The sequence below is a fragment of the Ceratotherium simum genome, chromosome 17 (assembly GCF_057802395.1).
Source record: "Ceratotherium simum simum isolate JZ-2026a chromosome 17, ASM5780239v1, whole genome shotgun sequence".
NCBI classification, from domain to species: Eukaryota; Metazoa; Chordata; class Mammalia; order Perissodactyla; family Rhinocerotidae; genus Ceratotherium; species Ceratotherium simum.
In genome coordinates this window covers 51247487-51267280 of record NC_141916.1, presented here as the reverse complement: position 1 = coordinate 51267280, position 19794 = coordinate 51247487, and the positions used below count along the sequence as shown (strand labels likewise).

At 36.7% G+C, this 19794-nt stretch overlaps 1 protein-coding gene across 1 annotated transcript in view; it reads left to right on the top strand.

Moving 5' to 3' along the window:
• LOC106803214 (uncharacterized) overlaps nt 1-19794 on the top strand; it is a 47569-nt gene that overhangs the window by 18521 nt on the left and 9254 nt on the right. Inside the window, exons 7-8 of the mRNA XM_087441922.1 lie at nt 14854-15062; nt 16015-16098. Coding sequence (XP_087298048.1) covers nt 14972-15062; nt 16015-16098 — 175 coding nt within the window. The 5' untranslated portion in view covers nt 14854-14971. The remainder of the gene's footprint in view (nt 1-14853; nt 15063-16014; nt 16099-19794) is intronic.

Here is a 19794-nt window from a genome sequence, read left to right as displayed (position 1 = left end):
AGTGTTTCCAATTGTGTCCTGCTATAAGGATAACAGATTCTTATTGAACTTATGCAAATAACTATATTGCCATGAAAATAAGAATACTCAGTCCTCAAGACTTTTCAAATTTTTGAGGGATCAGATAGAGAGAAAAAGATAAATGTTTCAATTCTGCTTACAAATAGCAATGTCATAGTTTCTTAAGGGAAAAGAGAAAAAGTTTCCCTTAAAACTGAAAAAACAAAACATTAAGAATGTCAGCAATATTTCAAATGAAAAGTTATAAAAATTATAAATATCTTCATCAATTTATTGTCTCCTATAATTAATTCTTGATCTTTATCTTCTCTTAGCTTTATGAGGCCATCAGTTTCTCCATTAGAGTTCTGTAATTTCTTATCCAGCTCAATTTTATAACTGAAAATACTAGAAACCTGCATTCTAAATCAAGTGTCAGAGTCCTTTCCATGACTCTCTCTAAAGATGAAATATCTGCAAAAACATCAGAGTAAAGCAACAACTGTCTGCAAATAAGAAAACATTCAAAAATGACATTTGACAAAGTCATTAGACCATTTCTGTGACATATAATACTTTGAGATAATAACCAGGGTTATGATTGATAACCAAAACAAATCAGAATTTTAGGAATGTTATATAATTTATTTTAAAACACTTATATTAATAACATTTACCCACATAAAATAACCTAGGAAGGTTTATAATCACTTATTTGACGATGCTTCCCATGTATTTTGACATGCCAAATAAGTCTAGTTAGTTTAATATCTCTCTTTATAGAAAGAGAGAACAAATTCTTTGAGAAGTCCCAAGACCCATTGGAAATTCTGAAAGTTCCTTTTTGAGTCAAAAGAAAGACTTTACCCAGAATTCAGGCTTCAAGGGTGTTTGTCAAAAATATCAAAAGGGTTTAAAACACTTGGTCAAAAATGAAACAATGCTTAGTTATCCAGTCAATCAAGATGACAACAGAAGATGTCAAAGGCAAACAGAGAGAGTTTAAACAGTTAAAAAAAAATCTTAATAGAGAGAGACTTCAGTCTCTTTGAACATAGGAAATTGTATTAACAGAGCATAGACTTTTTGTTCCTTAGGTAGATTTACTCAAAGACAAATAAAAACCCTCTCTGATCTTTTTATCAAGAGCAAATCAAAAGTGCAAAAAGGTCATTCTTTCAAGAGAGAGAAAGCCAAATTCTAATTTTGCACCAGCTTACCCTTGATATTGAGATTCATTAATTTAATTTAATTCATTTAAATCTCAGCCAACTTGACCATGCACAAAACACCTCAGGGTTTTACTTCCATAAACCTTCTGTCACTTACTTTTTCACTCAGTATTCGTCCCATGTTTTCTTTCCTAGTACTTTAGGACAAATTTATTTTTCTTAACAAAACAAACAAAAATATGTATACCTTCTTTACTGAAAACATACATTTTACTTTCCTTGTATACAGAAACATGTACTTTCTCATAGAAAATTCCCCAGCATACACAAAACATGTTTATCAATAAACCTAAGCATCTTTCAGTTTCTCTGAGATAAGAAACCAAAGGCAGACAAATCTATGCTTAGTTATCAATTTCTAATATTTTATCTTATGTGGAAAAGACCTAGATACTCAATTAATTGCTATCATTTAATTTAGCAAAACTGTAAAGTTTCAAGTTGCCAAAAAGATTTTGGAAGCTATTTTTCAAGTATACAGACCATAAAACATAATTATTTCACACAAAAAATTTTATCCATTTTCATCTATCTAAATCATTTGTTCCCAACAATTAGGTGCAGATTTCTCACAAAAACTTCATGTGACATTAAAGCAGTTAGCCATCATCTTAAGTTGTTTTAAGTATATATATCATAATGCATAATTATTGTTAAAAAGTTCCCCCCAAAACTTTTATCCTTTTAATATCTATTTAGTTTACTTCTTCTCAACTATTACATTTAGATTGCCTGCAAAAACGTCATGAGACATAAAACAAAATCAGCTATTAATCTAAGTTATTATTTTTGCTGACAAGCTTTGTAACAGAGATAACATGTTTGTATCATATCCAACGTTCATAACTCTGAAAACATGTTTATTTCAATTAAACCAACAAACTTAAACAAGCTCTTATTTACCAAAGGTCATTTTATATCGTGTTAACTTGAAAGACATTTGGGCTAGTTTCTATTACATTTAGAAATAATTTATATAAGCACTTACCTCAAGCCAATTAAACAGAACTCTTTAGAAATTATATCATCCAGAGGCAGACAAATACGTAGAGATACTTACATACATAATCATATAGATAAACACAAACAGAGATCTTCAAAATTTTAGCCATGTTTAAGGTACAAAACTCAAAAGAACAGTTGGATCAAAACTGTTCGTCTAGCAGATGAAACTGTTCAGGTGACCAAAGATTTTTATTAAAGATTCCTTTCTTTTCATTGTTAGGATCCTTTTAGAGCTGTTTTTGTAGTCATTTTGTCTTTTAGAAGCTTCTGCATATTAATCAAAGAATGTATTCCATTGTGAGAGGTTTTGAATTCTTTCTCTTAAGGGTAAACCATAAAGTGGACTTATCTGAAACACAGGTTCCCCAGAATTGTCATTTTAAGGTGAGATCTTCAGCATCTTTAATTAACATTGCCTGAAGGGTGGATATATGGCTCTTATAATATCAGGAAGGGGAAACATTCCCCCATGAGACACAATGTTTATCCTCCAACGTAATCTGTAATACAATCAGACAAAAGAGATGCAATCATTTCACATAAAGCCCATTTAAATATACCAATTTTCTTACAAAGTTTAATCTTAATTTTATCAACTCTTATACCCCTAATCATAATTTCCATTAAGAGTCCATTAACAAGTCTCCATCTTATAATACTGTGTAGCAGAAGCATTCCCAGCTAGACACAACCTCTGTTCCCCCAAAAACACTCAGGCAAAGTTGACATAACCTCTTTATATATAATATTAGTTCAAACATTTTAATCTTTATAATCTTATCAACCTTAGTGGCCTGACTGTTGCCTCAAATGATTATTGGTCAGGTTTCTTGTTGTGATTTCTGAATTTTGGCTTTGTTTTCCTTTTCATAGGTTCATAATTGAAAACATTTCAATTTTGCAGTATGCAACCTAGATGGCTGCCACTGGGAACCGAATCTGAGTTTCCCATTATGGCACCATACACACACACACATGTATCAAAACAAATGGGTCCAAAGAGTTCCTCTGTGAGTGAAAAATCTCTAGTTCTTTCAAAAAATCACCCCCTCCGAACAAACTCCAGTAACCTGGAACAAAACAGAGGCAAAAAAATGAAAGTGAAAATAAGATTTCAGTCAGTTAATGAGGAAACTCAACAAAAGGAAGTCCATTGCAAACCAAAACAAATGAAGCCCAGAGGGCTGCCAGGTACCCATCATTTCTGGCTGGTCCTATTGGAAAAGCTTAGCATAAAGACAAAAACAAAAACTGCCAGCTACTTACAAAAGACATCTCCCCAAGTGCCCAACCTAATTTCTTCCACCATCAAAAGCAAAAGTGCCATGGACCAATGATGTCTGGTCAGCAGCCAATCCCTTGGGGCTGTACCTGAGATGAGGGGCTCAGGTAGCTGAGGTAGCTGCAGGACAGCTTCCAAGAGAGGCTCTCAGACAGAGGCTGATGTGCCACAAGTGAGACATCCACTTGGGACTAGGTCCCATCTGGGTCGCCAACTTTGATATCGAACCTGAAGTGAGTCCGCTCACCCACGGCACAGCAAACCAATCTCTGACACTGGGTGTAGTGGAGGAAAGTAGTAATTTATTGCAAAACACTGAGCAAGGAGAACAGGCAGCTAATGTTGTAAGCCCAAACTCCCAGAAAAGGTATAACCAAGGGCCTTTATTTGAGATTTTAGGTAGAGGAGAGGAAGCATGGGGCCTTGGGGTCTGAAGTTCTAAGAGTCCTCCACACAGGCGTGACTGTTCTATGTGTTGCATGTGGTGGATCTTTAGTCTTTGATGTCTAAAGTTTACAATCAGTCATTTTAGGTTCTCAATGTTCTTGAAAGATGCTTAGTCAGGCAGGGGGCTGTCAGGAGGTTCCTATCTTATCAGTGGTCCTCCTGCTGTTCTGCAAAGCAAGCTCAGAAACTTTGGTTATTTCATTTCCAATGTTAGCCTTGTTGGGTACTAGACACAGTTTCACCCTAATCCAGGGAAATTTTAACTCCTTCATCCTTAGTTTCAGTAATACCAAGGTGCTGTCTAATAAACCTCCATCTTGCTAATCTTGATTTCAGAATCTGCTTCTTGGGGAACAAAACCTGCAAAAGTTGCTGAAAAAATTAAAGAAAAACTTAATAGGTGGAGAGATGACCATATACTTGGATGAGAAAACTCTATATTCTTGGGATGTCAAGTTTCCAAAATTTATCCCTATGTTCAATACAATTCCTGAACATTTCAGATGGACCTTTTGCAAATGACATGCTAATTCTAAAATTAAGACATAAATGCATAGGATTTAGAAGAACCAAAACAATATGTAAAAAGAAGAATATTTGGGGGCTGACCATGTGGCATAGTGGTTAAGTTCAGAGCACTCTGCTTCCATGGCCCAAGTTCATGGGTTCTGATCCCAGGCATGGACCTACACCACTCATCAGCCATGCTGAGACGGTGGTCCACATACAAAATAAAGGAATATTGGCACAGATGTTAGCTCAGGGCGAATCTTCCTCACTAAAAAAAAGAAGACTATTTAGAGAAATTATAGTACTGAATATCAAGACTTACTCAAGCCACAATAATAGAAGAGTTTTGACTTCATACCAGGATAGATATACATCCAGAGGACCAGATCAAGAGTCCACAAAGAGATTCATGAGCATACAGTTACCTTATTTATAAAAAAGTTGTCACTCCATTAAAGGTAGAAGATGATGATCTTTTCAATAAATGGAGCTGAATCAATTGGATATCTGCATAGAAAAAAATGAAACTTGATATCTACCTTATACCATACATAAACGTTAACTCAAAATAGATCATAGAACTAAATATGAAAGCTCAAAATATAAGGCTTCTTGTATAAAACATAAGAGGATATATGCCTTTACAGTGGACAAAGATTTCTTAAACAGTAAGAAATAAACAGCAATAATAAAAAAGATAGTAAAATTAGACTTTATTAAAAAAAAAGAACACCATTAACAGAGTGACAATGCAAGACATAGGCTTGAAAAAGATATATGCTGGGTTTGTATTAATATAATACACACATATCTGTATTTACATAGGGCTTATAGTCAGGATATAATTAACTCCTACATCAATAATAAAAAACTCAGATTAAAAAATGGACATAGAGAAGTCAAGATGGCAGCATAGGTGGACTCTGAACTCACCTCCTCCCACGGACACAGCAGACTTACAACTACTCTTGGAATAATTACCCCTGAGAGAGAACTAAAACCGGTTAAGAGGAACCCCTACAACAAATGAGAACCCTGACTAAGTTGGAAGAGGCAGAAATTCCCTTTTCAAGAGAAAAAATGCCACCGTCACAAACCACAATGCTTCATGGCTGCCCAGGAGCAATCCAAAGGTACACAGCCTTCCCTGGAGGAGTGGGGGACCTGAGCCAAGGAACGTTGCTGCTATAGGCATTTTTTGGACCCAGCACAACTGAGACAAGTGTCATGATATCTGGCTTAGCTGGCTATTAACAACAATGGGGAATAACCCCAGAGAAGCTGGGACACAAGGAAATTAAAGCCAGCTCTTAAAGGGCCCACATACAAAGTCACCCATTTTGGAAAGCAACCTAAAATCACCTGAAAGAAAGGTGCACTGTCCTTTGTTGAAAAGAGACTCACCTGATAGGTGCATCTCGGTGAGAGGTGAGACCTCTCCAGGGACTGGGACATTGGCAGCAGGCATTGTTGTGACCTGGTGTGGGCTTGCTGACACAGGCACTGGCAGAACCCATTGGAGTTCTCCCCCTGGTCTGCTAGCCTTGGATCTGCCCCACCCACTAGAATGAAGATTTAACCCAGCTTAGCCCCTCCTAGGGACTGGCACCATCCAACAACAAGCCCTCGGGCAACTTGTGAGCCTGAACTGGCTTGATGCCTGGATTCTTGGCAGCCTGGAAAGTTGGTCTACCTCTGTGGGGTGGAGTGTGTGTGAGGAGCAAGTAGAGCGAGTGGGGCATTGGCAGACTGTGTGGAGCCTCTGCTGGGGGCGAATGGGTCCGTATCAGGTGGTCAGGGCACATGCATAGGGTAAGACTGTGTTGATGGTGTATGTGGCCCTGTGGGCAGAGGGGCTTGTCAGCTGCAGAAGACTTGTGCTTTTCAAACAGCCACATAGGGGATCTGCCCCACCTTCCAAAGCCTGAAACAATTGGGTGCTCCCATGTCTGTGGCCAGCCCCACCCAGCTACAATCCTCAGAAAGCTGACAAGAGCCTTATAGGCCCAAGGCCTATAGCAATTGTAAGCCCCTGAGCCTAACAATCAGCCATGCTGGGGTCCTACTCACTTAATAGAAAAACTTCAACAGGAATGTGCTTTTAGACGTTGCAACCAACTGTGCTGGGGCTCCCCACACGTGAGAAAGAGACTAAAGGGTTTACAACAACCACATACAGCTGAGCATTACAACCAGCTGATCAGGGGGACAGCTCAGCCTCCCTGGGCACCTACAGCAAGAACAACCCTGCTACAACAGAAAGATCCATGTAGTCCATGCAGAGGTCACTCCTGGAATATTTAGAACTAGTGATGAGAGGGAAGCACAATGCTTGGCCTCATAAGGCATCCTTTACATAAGGCCACCTCTCCAATTTCAAGAGACATAGCTGACCTACCTAATACATAGATACAAGCACAGAGAAAGATGCAAAAGGAAGAGGCAAAGGAATATGTTCCAAATAACGGAACAGGACAAAATCCCAGAAAAGGAACTGAGTGAAACAGAAATGAACAGTCTACCTGACAAAGAGTTCAAAGAAGTGTCATAAGGATGCTCACTGAAATTGGGAGAAGGATGGATGAACTAAGTGAGAATGTCAACAAAGATATGGAAGTTATAAAAAAGAACCAATTGTAGATGAAGAATACAATACTGGAAATGAAAGATTCACTAGAGGGACTTAGAAAAAGAGTAGAGGATACAGAAAAATGGATCAGCAAGCTGGATGAAAGACTAGAGGAAATCACCCATGCTGAACAGATAAAAGAAAAAAGAATTAAAAAGAGTGGACACAGTGTAAGGGACCTCTGGGACAACATCGAGCACACTAACATCCATGTTATAGTTGTCCCAGAAGCAGGAGAGAGAGACAAAGGGGCAGAGAACCCGTTTGAACAAATCATAGCTGAAAACTTCCCTAATCTAAGGAAGGAAACAGACATCCAGGTACAGGAAGCACAGAGAGAACCAAACGTGATAAACCCAAAGAGGCCCACACCCAGACACATCATAATTAAGATGTGCAGAATTAAAGATAAAGAGAGAATCCTAAAAGCTGCAAGAGAAAGGCAACAGGTTACATACAAAGGAAACCCCATAAGGCTATCAGCTGACTTCTCAGAAGAAACCTTAAAGGCTAGAAGAGAGTGGAAGTGCTAAAAAGAAAAACCTACAGCCAAGAATACTCTACCCAGCAAGGTTATCATTGAGAATGGAAGGAGATTAAAGAGTTTCCCAGAGAAAGCAAAAATTAAAGGATTTTATCACCAAGAAACCAGTCCTACAAGAAATGCTAAAGGGACTTATTTAAGGAGGAAAGAGAGGACCACAAATAGGAAAAATTATCTATATCCATGATAAGTGGGTGACAGACACAAATGCACAAAAAAGAGGTTAGATGCAATATCAAAAATGTAAAATGTGGGAGGAGGGGAGTAAAAGAATAGAGCTTTTAGAAAGAGGTCAAACTAAAGAGACCATCAATTTAATATAGACTACTATGTACCTAGGTTACTGTATATGAACCTCATGGTAATCACAAACCAGAAACCTATAATAAATATACAAAAAGCTAAGAGAAAGGAACCCAAACAATATACTAAAGAAAGCCATCAAATCACAAGGGAAGAGAAAAAAAGTAAAAAATATGACAGTAAGTATATACTTATCAATAGCTAGTTTAAATGTCAATAGACTAAACACTCCAATCAAAAGGCATAGAGTGGCTGACTGGATTAAAAAAACAAGACCTATATATATGCTGCATACAAGAGACACATTTCAGACCTAAAGACACAAACTGAAAGTGAATGGATGGAGAAAGATACTCCATGCTAATGGCAATGAAAAGAAAGCTGGGGTAGCAATACTCATATCAGACCAAATAGATTTTAAAACAAAAACTGTAACAAGAGACAAAGAAGGGCATTACATAATAATCAATGGAACAATCCAACAAGAGGATATAACACTTGTAAATATCTATGCACCCAACATAGGAGCACCTAAACATGTAAAGTAATTATTAAAAGACATAAAAGGAGAAATTGACAGTAACACCATAATAGTAGGGGACTTTAACACACCACTTACACCAATGGATATATCATCCAAACAGAAGATCAACAAGGAAACATTGGCATTAAACGACACTCTAGACCAGATGGACTTACTAGATATATACAGAACATTCCATACAAAAACTGAAGGATACACATTGTTTTCAAAGGAATATAGAACATTCTCTAGGATTGATCACATATTAGGCCACAAAACAAGTCTCAATAAATATAAGAAGAATGAAATAATACCAGGCATCTTTTCGGACCACAGGAATATGAAAGTAAAAATCAACTACAGGAAGAAAATCAGAAAAGCTACAAATATGTGGAGATTAAACAAAATGCTACTGAACAACGATTGGGTCAATGAAGAAATCAAGAAGTACCTGGATACAAACGACAATGAAAATATGATATGCCAGAATATATGGATACAGCAAAAGTGGTTCTAAGAGGGAAGTTTATAGCAATATAGGCCTGTGTCAACACACACAAAAAAATCTCAAATAAACAATCTAACAGTGCAACTAAAGGAATTGGAAAAAGAAGAACAAACAAAGCCCCAAATCAGTAGAAGGAGGGAAATAATAAAAATCAGAGCAGAAATAAATCAAACAGAGACTAAAAAAATAGAGAAAATCAATTAAACCAAGAGCTGGTTCTTTGAAAAGATAAACAAAATTGACAGGCTTTTAGCTAGGTTCACCAAGAAAAAAGAGAGAAGGGTCAAGTAAATAAAATCAGAAATGAAAGAGGAGAAATTACAATAGACACCTCAGAAATACAAAAGATTATAAGAGAATACCATGAAAAGTATATGCCAACAAATTGGATAATCTAGAAGAAATGGATAAATTCTTAGAATCACACCACTTTCCAAAACTGAACCAAGAAGAAATAGAGAATTTGAATTGATCAATCACCAGTAAGGAGATCAAAACAGTAATCAAAAACCTCCCCCAAAATAAAAGTCCAGGACCAGAGGGCTTCCCTGGTGAATTCTACCAAACATTCAAAGAAGACTTAACAGCTATCCTTCTCAAATTCTTCCAAAACATCGAAGAGGAGCAGAAGCTTCTTAATGCATTCTATGAAGCCAACAGTATCCTGATACCAAAACCAGACAAGGACAACACAAAAAAAAGAAAATTACAGCCCAATATCACTGTGGAACATTGATGCAAAAATCCTTAACAAAATACTAGCAAATCAAATACAACAATACATTAAAAAGATTATACACCATGATCAAGTGAGACTTATTCCAGGGAAGCAGGGAGGTTCAACATCCACAAGTCAACGTGATACACCACATTAACAAAATGAAGAATAAAAATCACATGATCGTCTCAATAGATGCAGAGAAAGCATTTGACAAGATACAGCATCCATTTATGATAAAAACTCTGAATAAAATGGGTATAGAAGGAAAGTACCTCAACATAATAAAGACCATATATGAGAAACCCACAGCTAATATCATCCTCAATGGTGAAAACCTGAAAGCTACCCCTCAAAGAACAGAAACCAAACAAGGATGTCCACTTTTACCATGCCTATTTAACATAGTATTGGAAGTCCTAACCAGAGCAATCAGGCAAGAAAAAGAAATAAAAGGGATCCAAATTGGAAAGGAAGAAGTGACACTGTCACTATTTGCAGATGATATGATTTTATATACAGAAAACCCTAAAGAATCCACCAAAAAACTTTTAGAAGTAATAAATAAATACGGTAAAATTGCAGGATACAAAATCAACATAGAAAAATCAGTTGCGTTTCTATACACTAACAACAAAGTAGCAGAAAGAGAAATTAAGAATACAATCCCACTTACAATTCCAACAAAAAGGATAAAATACCTGGGGAAAAACTTAACCAAAGAGGTGAAAGATCTGTACACTGAAAACTATAAAACACTGTTGAAAGAAATTGAAGAAGACACAAAGAAATGGAAAGCTATTCCATGCTCTTGGATTGGAAGAATTAACATGGTTAAAATGCCAACACTTCCTAAAGCAATCTATAGATCCGATGCAATCCCTATCAAAGTTCCAACAACATTTTTCACAGAAATAGAACAAAGAATCCTAAAATTTACATGGAACAACAGAAGACCCTGAATAGCCAAAGGAATCCTGAGAAAAAAGGACAAAGCTGAAGGTATCATGCTCCCTGGTTTCACAATATAATACAAAGCTATAGTAACCAAAATAGCATGGTACTGGCACAAAAACAGACACACAGATCAATGGGATAGAATTGAGAGCCCAGAAATAAACCCACACATCTATGGACAGCTAATTTTCAACAAAGGAGCCAAGAACATACAATGGAGAAAGGAAAGTCTCTTCAGTAAATGGTGTTGGGAAAACTGGACAGCCACTTGCAAAAAACATGAAAGTAGACCATTACCTTACAACATACACAAAAATTAACTCCAAATGGATTAAAGACTTGAATGTAAGACCTGAAACCATGAAACTTCTAGAAGAAAACATAGGCAATATGCTCTTCGACATCAGTCTTAGCAACATATTTTCAAGTACCATGTCTGACAGGGCAAGGGAAACAATAGGAAAAATCAACAAATGGGATTACCTTAAACTAAAAAGCTTCTGCACAACAAAGGAAACCATCGACAAACATGAAAGACAACCTAACAACTGAGAGAAGATATTTGCAAGCCATATACCTGATAAGGGGTTAATCTCAAAAATATATAAAGAACTCATACAGCTCAACAGCAAAAAAACTAAAAACCCAACAAAAAAATGGGCAAAAGACCTGAACAGACATTTCTCCAAAGAAGATATACAGATGGCCAACAGGCACATGAAAAGATATTCCACATCCTTAACTATCAGGGAAATGCAAATCAAAACTACAATGAGATATCACCTCACTCCTGTCAGAATGGCTATAATTAACAAGACAGGAAACAATAAGTGTTGGAGACGATGTGGAGAGAAGGGAACTCGCATACACTGCTGGTGGGAGAGCAAACTGGTGCAGCCACTAAGGAAAACAGTATGGAGATTCCTCAAAAACTTAAGAATAGAACTACCATTTGATCCATCTGTTCCACGATGGGTATTTATCCAAAGGACATAAAAATATGAGTGCTTAAAGATACATGCACCCCTGTGGTCATTGCAGCATTATTCACGATAGTCAAGACTTGGAAGCAACCTAAGTGCCCATCAAGGGACGAATGGATAAAGAAGCTGTGGTATGTATACACAGTGGAATACTACTCAGCCATAAGAAACGATGAAATCCAGCCATTTGTGACAACATGGATGGACATTGAGGGTATTATGCAAAGTGAAATAAGTCAGAGGGAGAAGGTCAAATGCTGTATGATTTCCTTCATTAAGTAGTAGATAATAACAGCAATAAACAAACACATAGGGACAGAGATTGGATTGGTGGTTACCAGAGGGGAAGGGGGGAGGGAGAAGGGTGAAAGGGATAATTTGGTACATGTGTGTGGTGATGGGTTGTAATAAGTATTTGGGTGGTGAACATGATGTAATCTATGCAGAAATAGAAGTATAACGATGTACACCTAAAATTTATACAATGTTATAAACCAATGTTACCAAAAAGAAAAAAACACTTCAGAGTTCAGCTGGGACAAGGACAGAATGAAGGCAAAGTATGAAATTGGAGAGAGATTCTTGGTTAATAGCTATGAATACACACTGTTGTTATTATTTTCATTTTCTCGAAGTAATGTATATACACATTTAAAACAAAATAGTACAGAATAGCTTATTAGTCAATAAAAACTCCCCTCAAACAACTTTCTCCTTAAAATCAATTGTTTTTAATTATTTGTTTTTATTTCTTATGATGATTACCTTTGTATCTCTAAATAGTATGTTTGTACTACTCTACGTAGATTTATCAACTTTAGAAATTGTCTATCGACATCTCGTTTTGATAGATGATTCATTTGTGACCTTTTCTCTCAATCCTTTTCCCTCGGCCTTTCATATAAACCTTTACACCTTATTTCAACAACCACAGAGTATATCTCTAAATTCTCCACTCTGCAGGAGGTGGAGATTAGTGTTACCACCCTTCCTTCCACTTCTCCCCCTGCCCTCCATCTCTTTCTTCCCATCTTACTGCCTCTTAATCTCTGTCACTTGATTCTCCACTTTTACACTGCTGATATTGAAGTATCCATAAGCTCCATGACCATAATCAATTCCTTATTTTACTATTGGCTGATTGTAAGAGTGAATTTTTATTATTTACCATGTTATAGTTGCATAATACAAATCTTTCTGACATCTCCAATATGCCACTCAAAGAACAATATTCTCAGCATAAAGTTCAAATGGAATTCTCTTATTATACCTCACTAACTGTTGAGAGTTATCCCAAATTTGTGTTTGCCCCACATTTGTACATAGTTATACTGCAGTTATTTGCTTTTGCCTTTGGATTGTCTAATTGCTTTTCTCCTTTCCTTACTTTGTTTATATCATATCCTGCAGATTTTTGGATTCCATGTCATATTGAATATTCTGTTGTGTGTCCTTTTCTTTGGAGTCCTCCTTCCCAGAGTCCTCAGTCCTCCTACCTCATTCCGGACCAGCGTTTTGCAAGAGCTGTTACAATGTTCACTCTGGGACATTTGTCAGTGCTCTCCTGAGTATTGTCCACTGTTAGCCAGATCCCACATCTGTTGGTTTTTAGGTTTCTGCCTTCCTTTGCTGGATTGTTATTATTTTTTCAGATGACACTATGTTTGTGAATTGGTCAGTTTGGATGTAGCCAGTGATGAAGGCATTCTGATTCAGGGTTTCAGGATAAAGAATCATTGCTAGTGAAACACACCCAAGAGGTCAATGTGTACCCGGTTACTGGGACTGAACCAGTGGATCCAGAGACTGAGAACATGAATTACTTCTATTTCAGATCAGATGAGGACACAGTGTTTGACATATTTCCTGCCTTGGTCAGATTTGGCAAGGGATCATGTTTGGGCCAGAAGTTGAAAATAGGAAACATATTGTGATGAAATTGAAAAGAAAGGGGAAATTTAAAAGTAACCCAAAACCTCTGAAACTGAAGAGTAAATAACTTACTTTGAAAAATATTCTAACTCTTATGATTTCAGTAACTAAAAAGGAGAGTAGTATTATGGTATTAAATTAGCTTGTTTTTGTGGAATGATATTTTTATTGTGTTATTCTCTGACTGTTCCGAATGACAACTCTGCCGAGGCCTTCCATGAGTAGCCTATTTAAAGCAAGCCTCCTCTCCTTCCTCTGTCACCCTGTCTTTTACTCTGCTTAATTTCTATCCATAGCACTATCATTACTTTACATTATATTACATATCCATAAATAAATATATAAAATATTAATATATAAGTACATATTTACAAATAAATACATGAAGTATAGAGTGTAAACTACACTAACAAAAAATGTTTTTATCGTTTGCTCTAGAATAATGCATAGCATACAGTAGGTATGCTATTTAATTTGTTAAATAAATAAATGAATGAATAAGTGAGTGTTTCTGAAATCCCACATAAAAATATTTATTTTCTTTTTCAAAGTTCAAAAGATCTTTCAAATAGGTGAATATAAATACATACTCTACCTTACTCCCAGAATTCAAGTTATTAGAATTCAGATCCTAACCTGATGGGTACACACTAAAGAAAGAATTGCCACTTTCAAAATACAGCTCTCTTCTTTTCAGTGGCTGCTGTGTGTGGCGGGATGCGGCGGGGACAATCGCTGTGTAGTGCAGCTCATGGCAGCCTCCCTCGTTTTCTCCTCTTCCTTTTAGTACTACTTTTTCTCGATTTTGTATTGCTCCATTAACATTCTGCTGTAACTTCTCAGGACTCTTTTCAATCCACAGAAATAGGATGTAAAAAAGTTTAGAAAAAAGTTTTGGTGAGAATTAACTCAGCTGTCATTTTCTGGGAGTTCATAGTGGGTTAGGTACCACAAGCAATTATAACACTGTTCTCACAGGCACGTGCTGATTAACGACCTTATATATGCAGAATTAAATACACTTTTATTTGTATTTTCACAAGATAGTCTCAAGTCTGGAGATCCCTATGGTTTTCCTACAAATAAAAAAAAAAACAGATTGTTTATACTTAAAACCCACATTTTTCTCCTAGGACTATTTCTTCAACTTGTTGTTTTACTGGAGGAAGCTGAAAAAGGGAGATAGGAGGGGTGTGCAGAGGTGAGAAGAGTGCAGTTCTGAAGTTCTCAGTGGAACAGTTCTGTTTTCTGACACTATTTTTTTGTTGGTGTTTACAAAGGTTGATCATTCGACTTAGTCTCTGCCTGCACAGATCACCCACAACAGCAGATTTGGAGAAGTTCAGTGTGACATAGGCAGCACACAGAGTGACTAAATAGTGCTTTATCTGTTCAGTAATGCCCAAAGAAGTGACTTATGCTACTCTCAAATTTCCAAATGGTTCTCAGACAAAGAAACTCCAGGACAGCTACAGTCTCAAGAGAACAGGTAAGATCCCCCATGCAGGATCAGACAGACCGGAGAAGAGATTATTCAACTATACTGCTGAGTTCTCCTGTCTTCAATCAAGGCTCTTAGACTTCTCTGAGATTTCGATTGTGGAGTGCTAGTCCATAGTGAGGTTTCTATGCCAGGACCTACTTTTGTCTATCTTATTTAGTTTGTAAGATAATCATGGTGTGTGAAAAGAATTGTGGTCTAAGTCTCTAGATATCCAGATCTCTGATGTCACCAGAATAGCACTTCTTAATTTTTTTAAGCATTTTGGGATGATCTCACAAACAGGGGAAGGAAAAATAGTGATAGCAGGAGCATAACTATCCAGGAATTTTATTTAACTGCTAAAAGTTATCAAATAGACATACACTATGAGAATCATAGGATCATGGATCCCTAGTTGGTGATGATGTACTCAATATTTATTTATTTCCAAGAAGGAATAAGACTGAAGGTTCCTTATCTCAGAATAATATAATTTTAGTCCACATAATTCCAGTATATTTTATCCAGCAATTTAGTTCCCAGAAAGTTAGAGATAATAATGAAGCAGTAAAAGATAACTTTTGGAAATATCAAAATCATATTTACTAAAATTTCTTTATTGCTATGGGATACATGATTTCTTGTGCTTTCCCTGGGATTATTTTTATTTATAATTTGTTATTTACATTATTTCTATACATTTGTATTTGTCTTTTAATTTGTTTTTAAGTCCTTTTGATCTTAACATAAAATTATGTCTTCTATGTATATGTGAAATTTTTAATTTATGAACCTAAAACAAAGTATTTTATATTCAAATGATTAAGAAAAACAAAAAAGAAAAATCTGTTGTCAGAATCAATGCTGGGACTATCGGGATAGTTAGAAAGTAAAAAGACGACTAGAGAAAAGGTGATTTTTTTTTTAACACTTTCACTTTTTTCCCTGAAAGGATAATCATGGAGTGTCAGAGATGGAGCTGAAAATGGAACACGGAGAGTTGAGAGCACAGTTGAGGTGGCAGAGAACACAGCCGTGAGAGGTAAGATCTATTTGAATAAATAGAGCCACTGGGTCAAGGAGAAAATTAAGAAGGACACTCTGGAAGACACTGGGGCATAAAAATTAGAGATTACTTTTAAAAATTAGAGATATAAAACATTTTTGGGGGGCTGGCCCCGTGGCGCAGGCGGTTAAGTGCGCGCGCTCTGCTGCGGTGGCTCGGGGTTCACCGGTTTGGTTCCGGGCGGCCACCAATGCACCGCTTGTCAAGCCATGCTGTAGCGGTGTCCCATATAAAGTGGAGGAAGATGGGCACGGATGTTAGCCCAGGGCCGGTGTTCCTCAGCAAAAAGAGGAGGATTGGCAGATGTTAGCTCAGGGCTGATCTTCCTCACAAAAAAAAAATTTGAGAAAGGAAGTAAGGAGGATAAACAAAAGATGATAAACTCGTATCCCTTAGTTACAGGAAATCATCGCTTTTTTATTATTTTCTCCATCCACTCCTAGAGTTTTCATATCTTTTTCTCGTTTTATTCTTGTTTTTATAATATTAAACCTCATTGACTTATTCTTTCCATTTTTCATCATTTTATCCTTTTATTACATTTCATGGGTGATTTTCTTACATTATCTTCTAATTTTCCCATCAAAAATGTGTTCCTGGTATCATTTTATTTCCTACAAATGTTTGTGGTTGTTTTCTAAAGGCTTCTTTAATAGTAATCTATTCTTATGTGTGGATGCAGAATTTTATCTTACTTCTCTGATGGTTTAAAAAATTGTATTTTCAAGTCAACATTATTGACGTATAATTTAAATACAAAATAATGCACCCACTTTAAGTGTATAGTTCATCATATGTAAGAAATGTTTACCTATATGACTACCAAAATTAAGATATACAATATTTCTTTTACCCCAAAAAGACACCTTGTTTGCTTTTCAAGTTATTCCCACCACCATCAACATCAGTCTTAGTCTGAGGTAATCACTGATCTACTTTCCTTCATCCTAGAATATTCTGCCTCGTCTGGAATTTTATATAAATGGATTAAAATAACCTATACTCTTCTATGACTGGCTCTTTTCATTAATCATAATGTTTCTGAGATTCATCCATGTTGTGTGTATTAGTAGTTAATTCCATTTCATTGCAGATTAATATTTCATAGCATGGATATACCACAATATATTTATCCATTCACCTGTAGATGGACATTTCAGTCACTTCCAGTTTGCATTAGTATAAATAAAGCTGCTGTGATGTACAAGTGTAGACATATTTTTAGAAATTTAATTAGATAAATACCTAGGAGTAGAATTCTGGGTTGGATGGGGTATGTTTAACTTTCTAAGAGAGTGTCAAGGTTATTTTTCGTGTTTTCACTTCCATCAGGAATGTAAGATAGTTCTAGTTTATTTACAGAACTTTTGAAGTGTTCTTCTTGTGTTATCTCTGCTTCTTCTAAATTCCTTTTGTCTGTAGTTTATTTTTTTCTCAGTCTTTCATGTTGGCAGCTTTCTTCAAATGTCTGGTGATCTTTGGCTGCCTGTACTCATTTAAGAGTGTGACACCAAATCAATTTAGTGAGACCCTGGTATATGAGATGGGCTTCCTAAATGGTAGCCTTCACGGACTGGGACAATTCACTGAGAAACCCAGTTGTCAATATTTGTAAGGTTTTCTTTTCCTCTCTTGGTCCAGTTAATTGCTCTGGAGATGACTCCTCCAATACTCTGCCCCTGGTAGCCTTCTACCACAACGTGTAAGAGATGGTGCTAAGGAAAAATTCAGTTTTCCACCTATTGTAGGGAAAAACCCAGTTCTTCCCTGCTATGAGTTTCTTTCCTGTGAGTCTCCTTCACTATTCACACAGAACACTTCACTTCTGAAACTTCTGGTCATGAAATGTGTAGGGTTTTTTCCTCACATCAAGCAATTCCCTGTGACACCAGCTGGGTGTCCTACAATTTAACTAAATTCTAACGCTATCTACTTGGAGATAGTGTTAGATCCCACAGGTAAGGGCTCAGTCCCATAAGACTGTTCCCACCCTACTTCAGATGCCAATCACAAGTAGTAGGTCCCAAGGTTACTCACAACTTCTGTCCAGTTTGGCTACAAATTGGAGATTCCCATGACCCCCTCTTCAGGTTAGACTAATTTGCTAGAGTGGCTCACAGAACTCAAGGAAGCACTTACTTACATTTACCAGTTTATTAAAAGATATGATAAAGAATACAGTTGAAAAGTGAGATGAAGAGATACCTAGGGTGAGGCCTGGAAGGGTTCAAAGCACAGGAGTTTCTGTCCCCGTGGAGCTGGAGTTTGTCACTCTCCTGGTGCTGTGTTTGCCAGCCTGGAAGCTCTCTCTGAACGTGGTACTTTTGGGATTTTATAGAGGCTTCATCACCTATGCATGACCAATCATTAACTCCATTTTCAGCCCTTCTCCCTTCTCAAGAAAATAGGGGATGAACCTGAAAATTCCAAGCTTCTCATTATGGCTTGCTCTTTCTGGCGATCAGTCCTCATCCAGAAGCCATCCAGGAGCCCACCTAGAGTCACTTCATTAAAAAAAAAGGTTCTCCTAGCGCTCTTATCATTTAGGAATTTGCAAAAGTTTAGGAGCCCTGTCTCAGGAAAGGGGTCAAAGATAAATATTAGAACAAAAGATGCTCCTAGTGTTCTTATCACTTAGGAAATTACAAGGCTTTTAGGAGCTCTGTTCAGGAACCAGAGGCAGAGATTAATATGAATATTTTCTTTTATCTCACAGAGGGTAACTCAGTTGTATGAAGTGTGGGAGAAAATATGGGGTGAGGGGAGTCTATCTATATCTTACATAGACTCTCAGACACTTTTTCAGTTTTCAGGCTCACCCATACCACCACTTGGAGAGATGAAGTACCAGGTATCACCAATTCATGGAGCTTCTGGGGTTCTTAAGTGAGAATCAGCTTGCTTCTTTTGTTTCCTCACTGATGACTTTGGTTCAGTTTCTGAAGGCTCTGAAAGCGTTTATTTCTCTGTCATAACTGCCGGATAATTTCGCTGGAAAGAGTCTTGGCTGATAGTTTTTATCTTTCAGAATTTTGAATACTCCTAGCCTATAAGATTTCTGCTGGGAGGTCTGCTGAAAGCCTGATGGGTCTTCCTTTGTAAATTATTTTCTTATCTCTGGCCACCTTTAATATTATTTCTTTGTCTTTGACTTTTGACAGTTTTAATATTATATGCCTCAGATAATGTCTTTTTGCATTGATGTAATTAGGAGTTCTATGATCTTCGTGTACTTGCACGTCCACTTCGTTCCTCGGGTTTGGGAAGTTCTCAGCTACTGTTTCTTTGAATAAGCTCTCAGCTCCTTTGTCCCTCTCTTCTCCCTTTGGGATACCTATAATCCTTATGTTACTTTTCCTTATAGAGTTGGATATTTCTTGAATAATTTCTTCATTTTTTTTACATCTTAGTTCTCTCTCCTCCTCCACCTGGATCATTTAGAGGTTTCTATCTTTGAGCTTATTGATTCCCTTCTCCGTAAAGTCTTTTCTATTTTTTATGCTTTCTACATTATTTTTTATCTCATTAATTTTTTTCTTCACATCCAGAATTTCTGTTTGGTTTTTTTTTTCCTAGAGCTTCAATCCATTTGGTGAAGTATTCCTTCTGTTCATTAACTTTATTCCTAAGCTCATTGAACTATCTTTCTGAGTTTTCTTGTAACTCATTGAG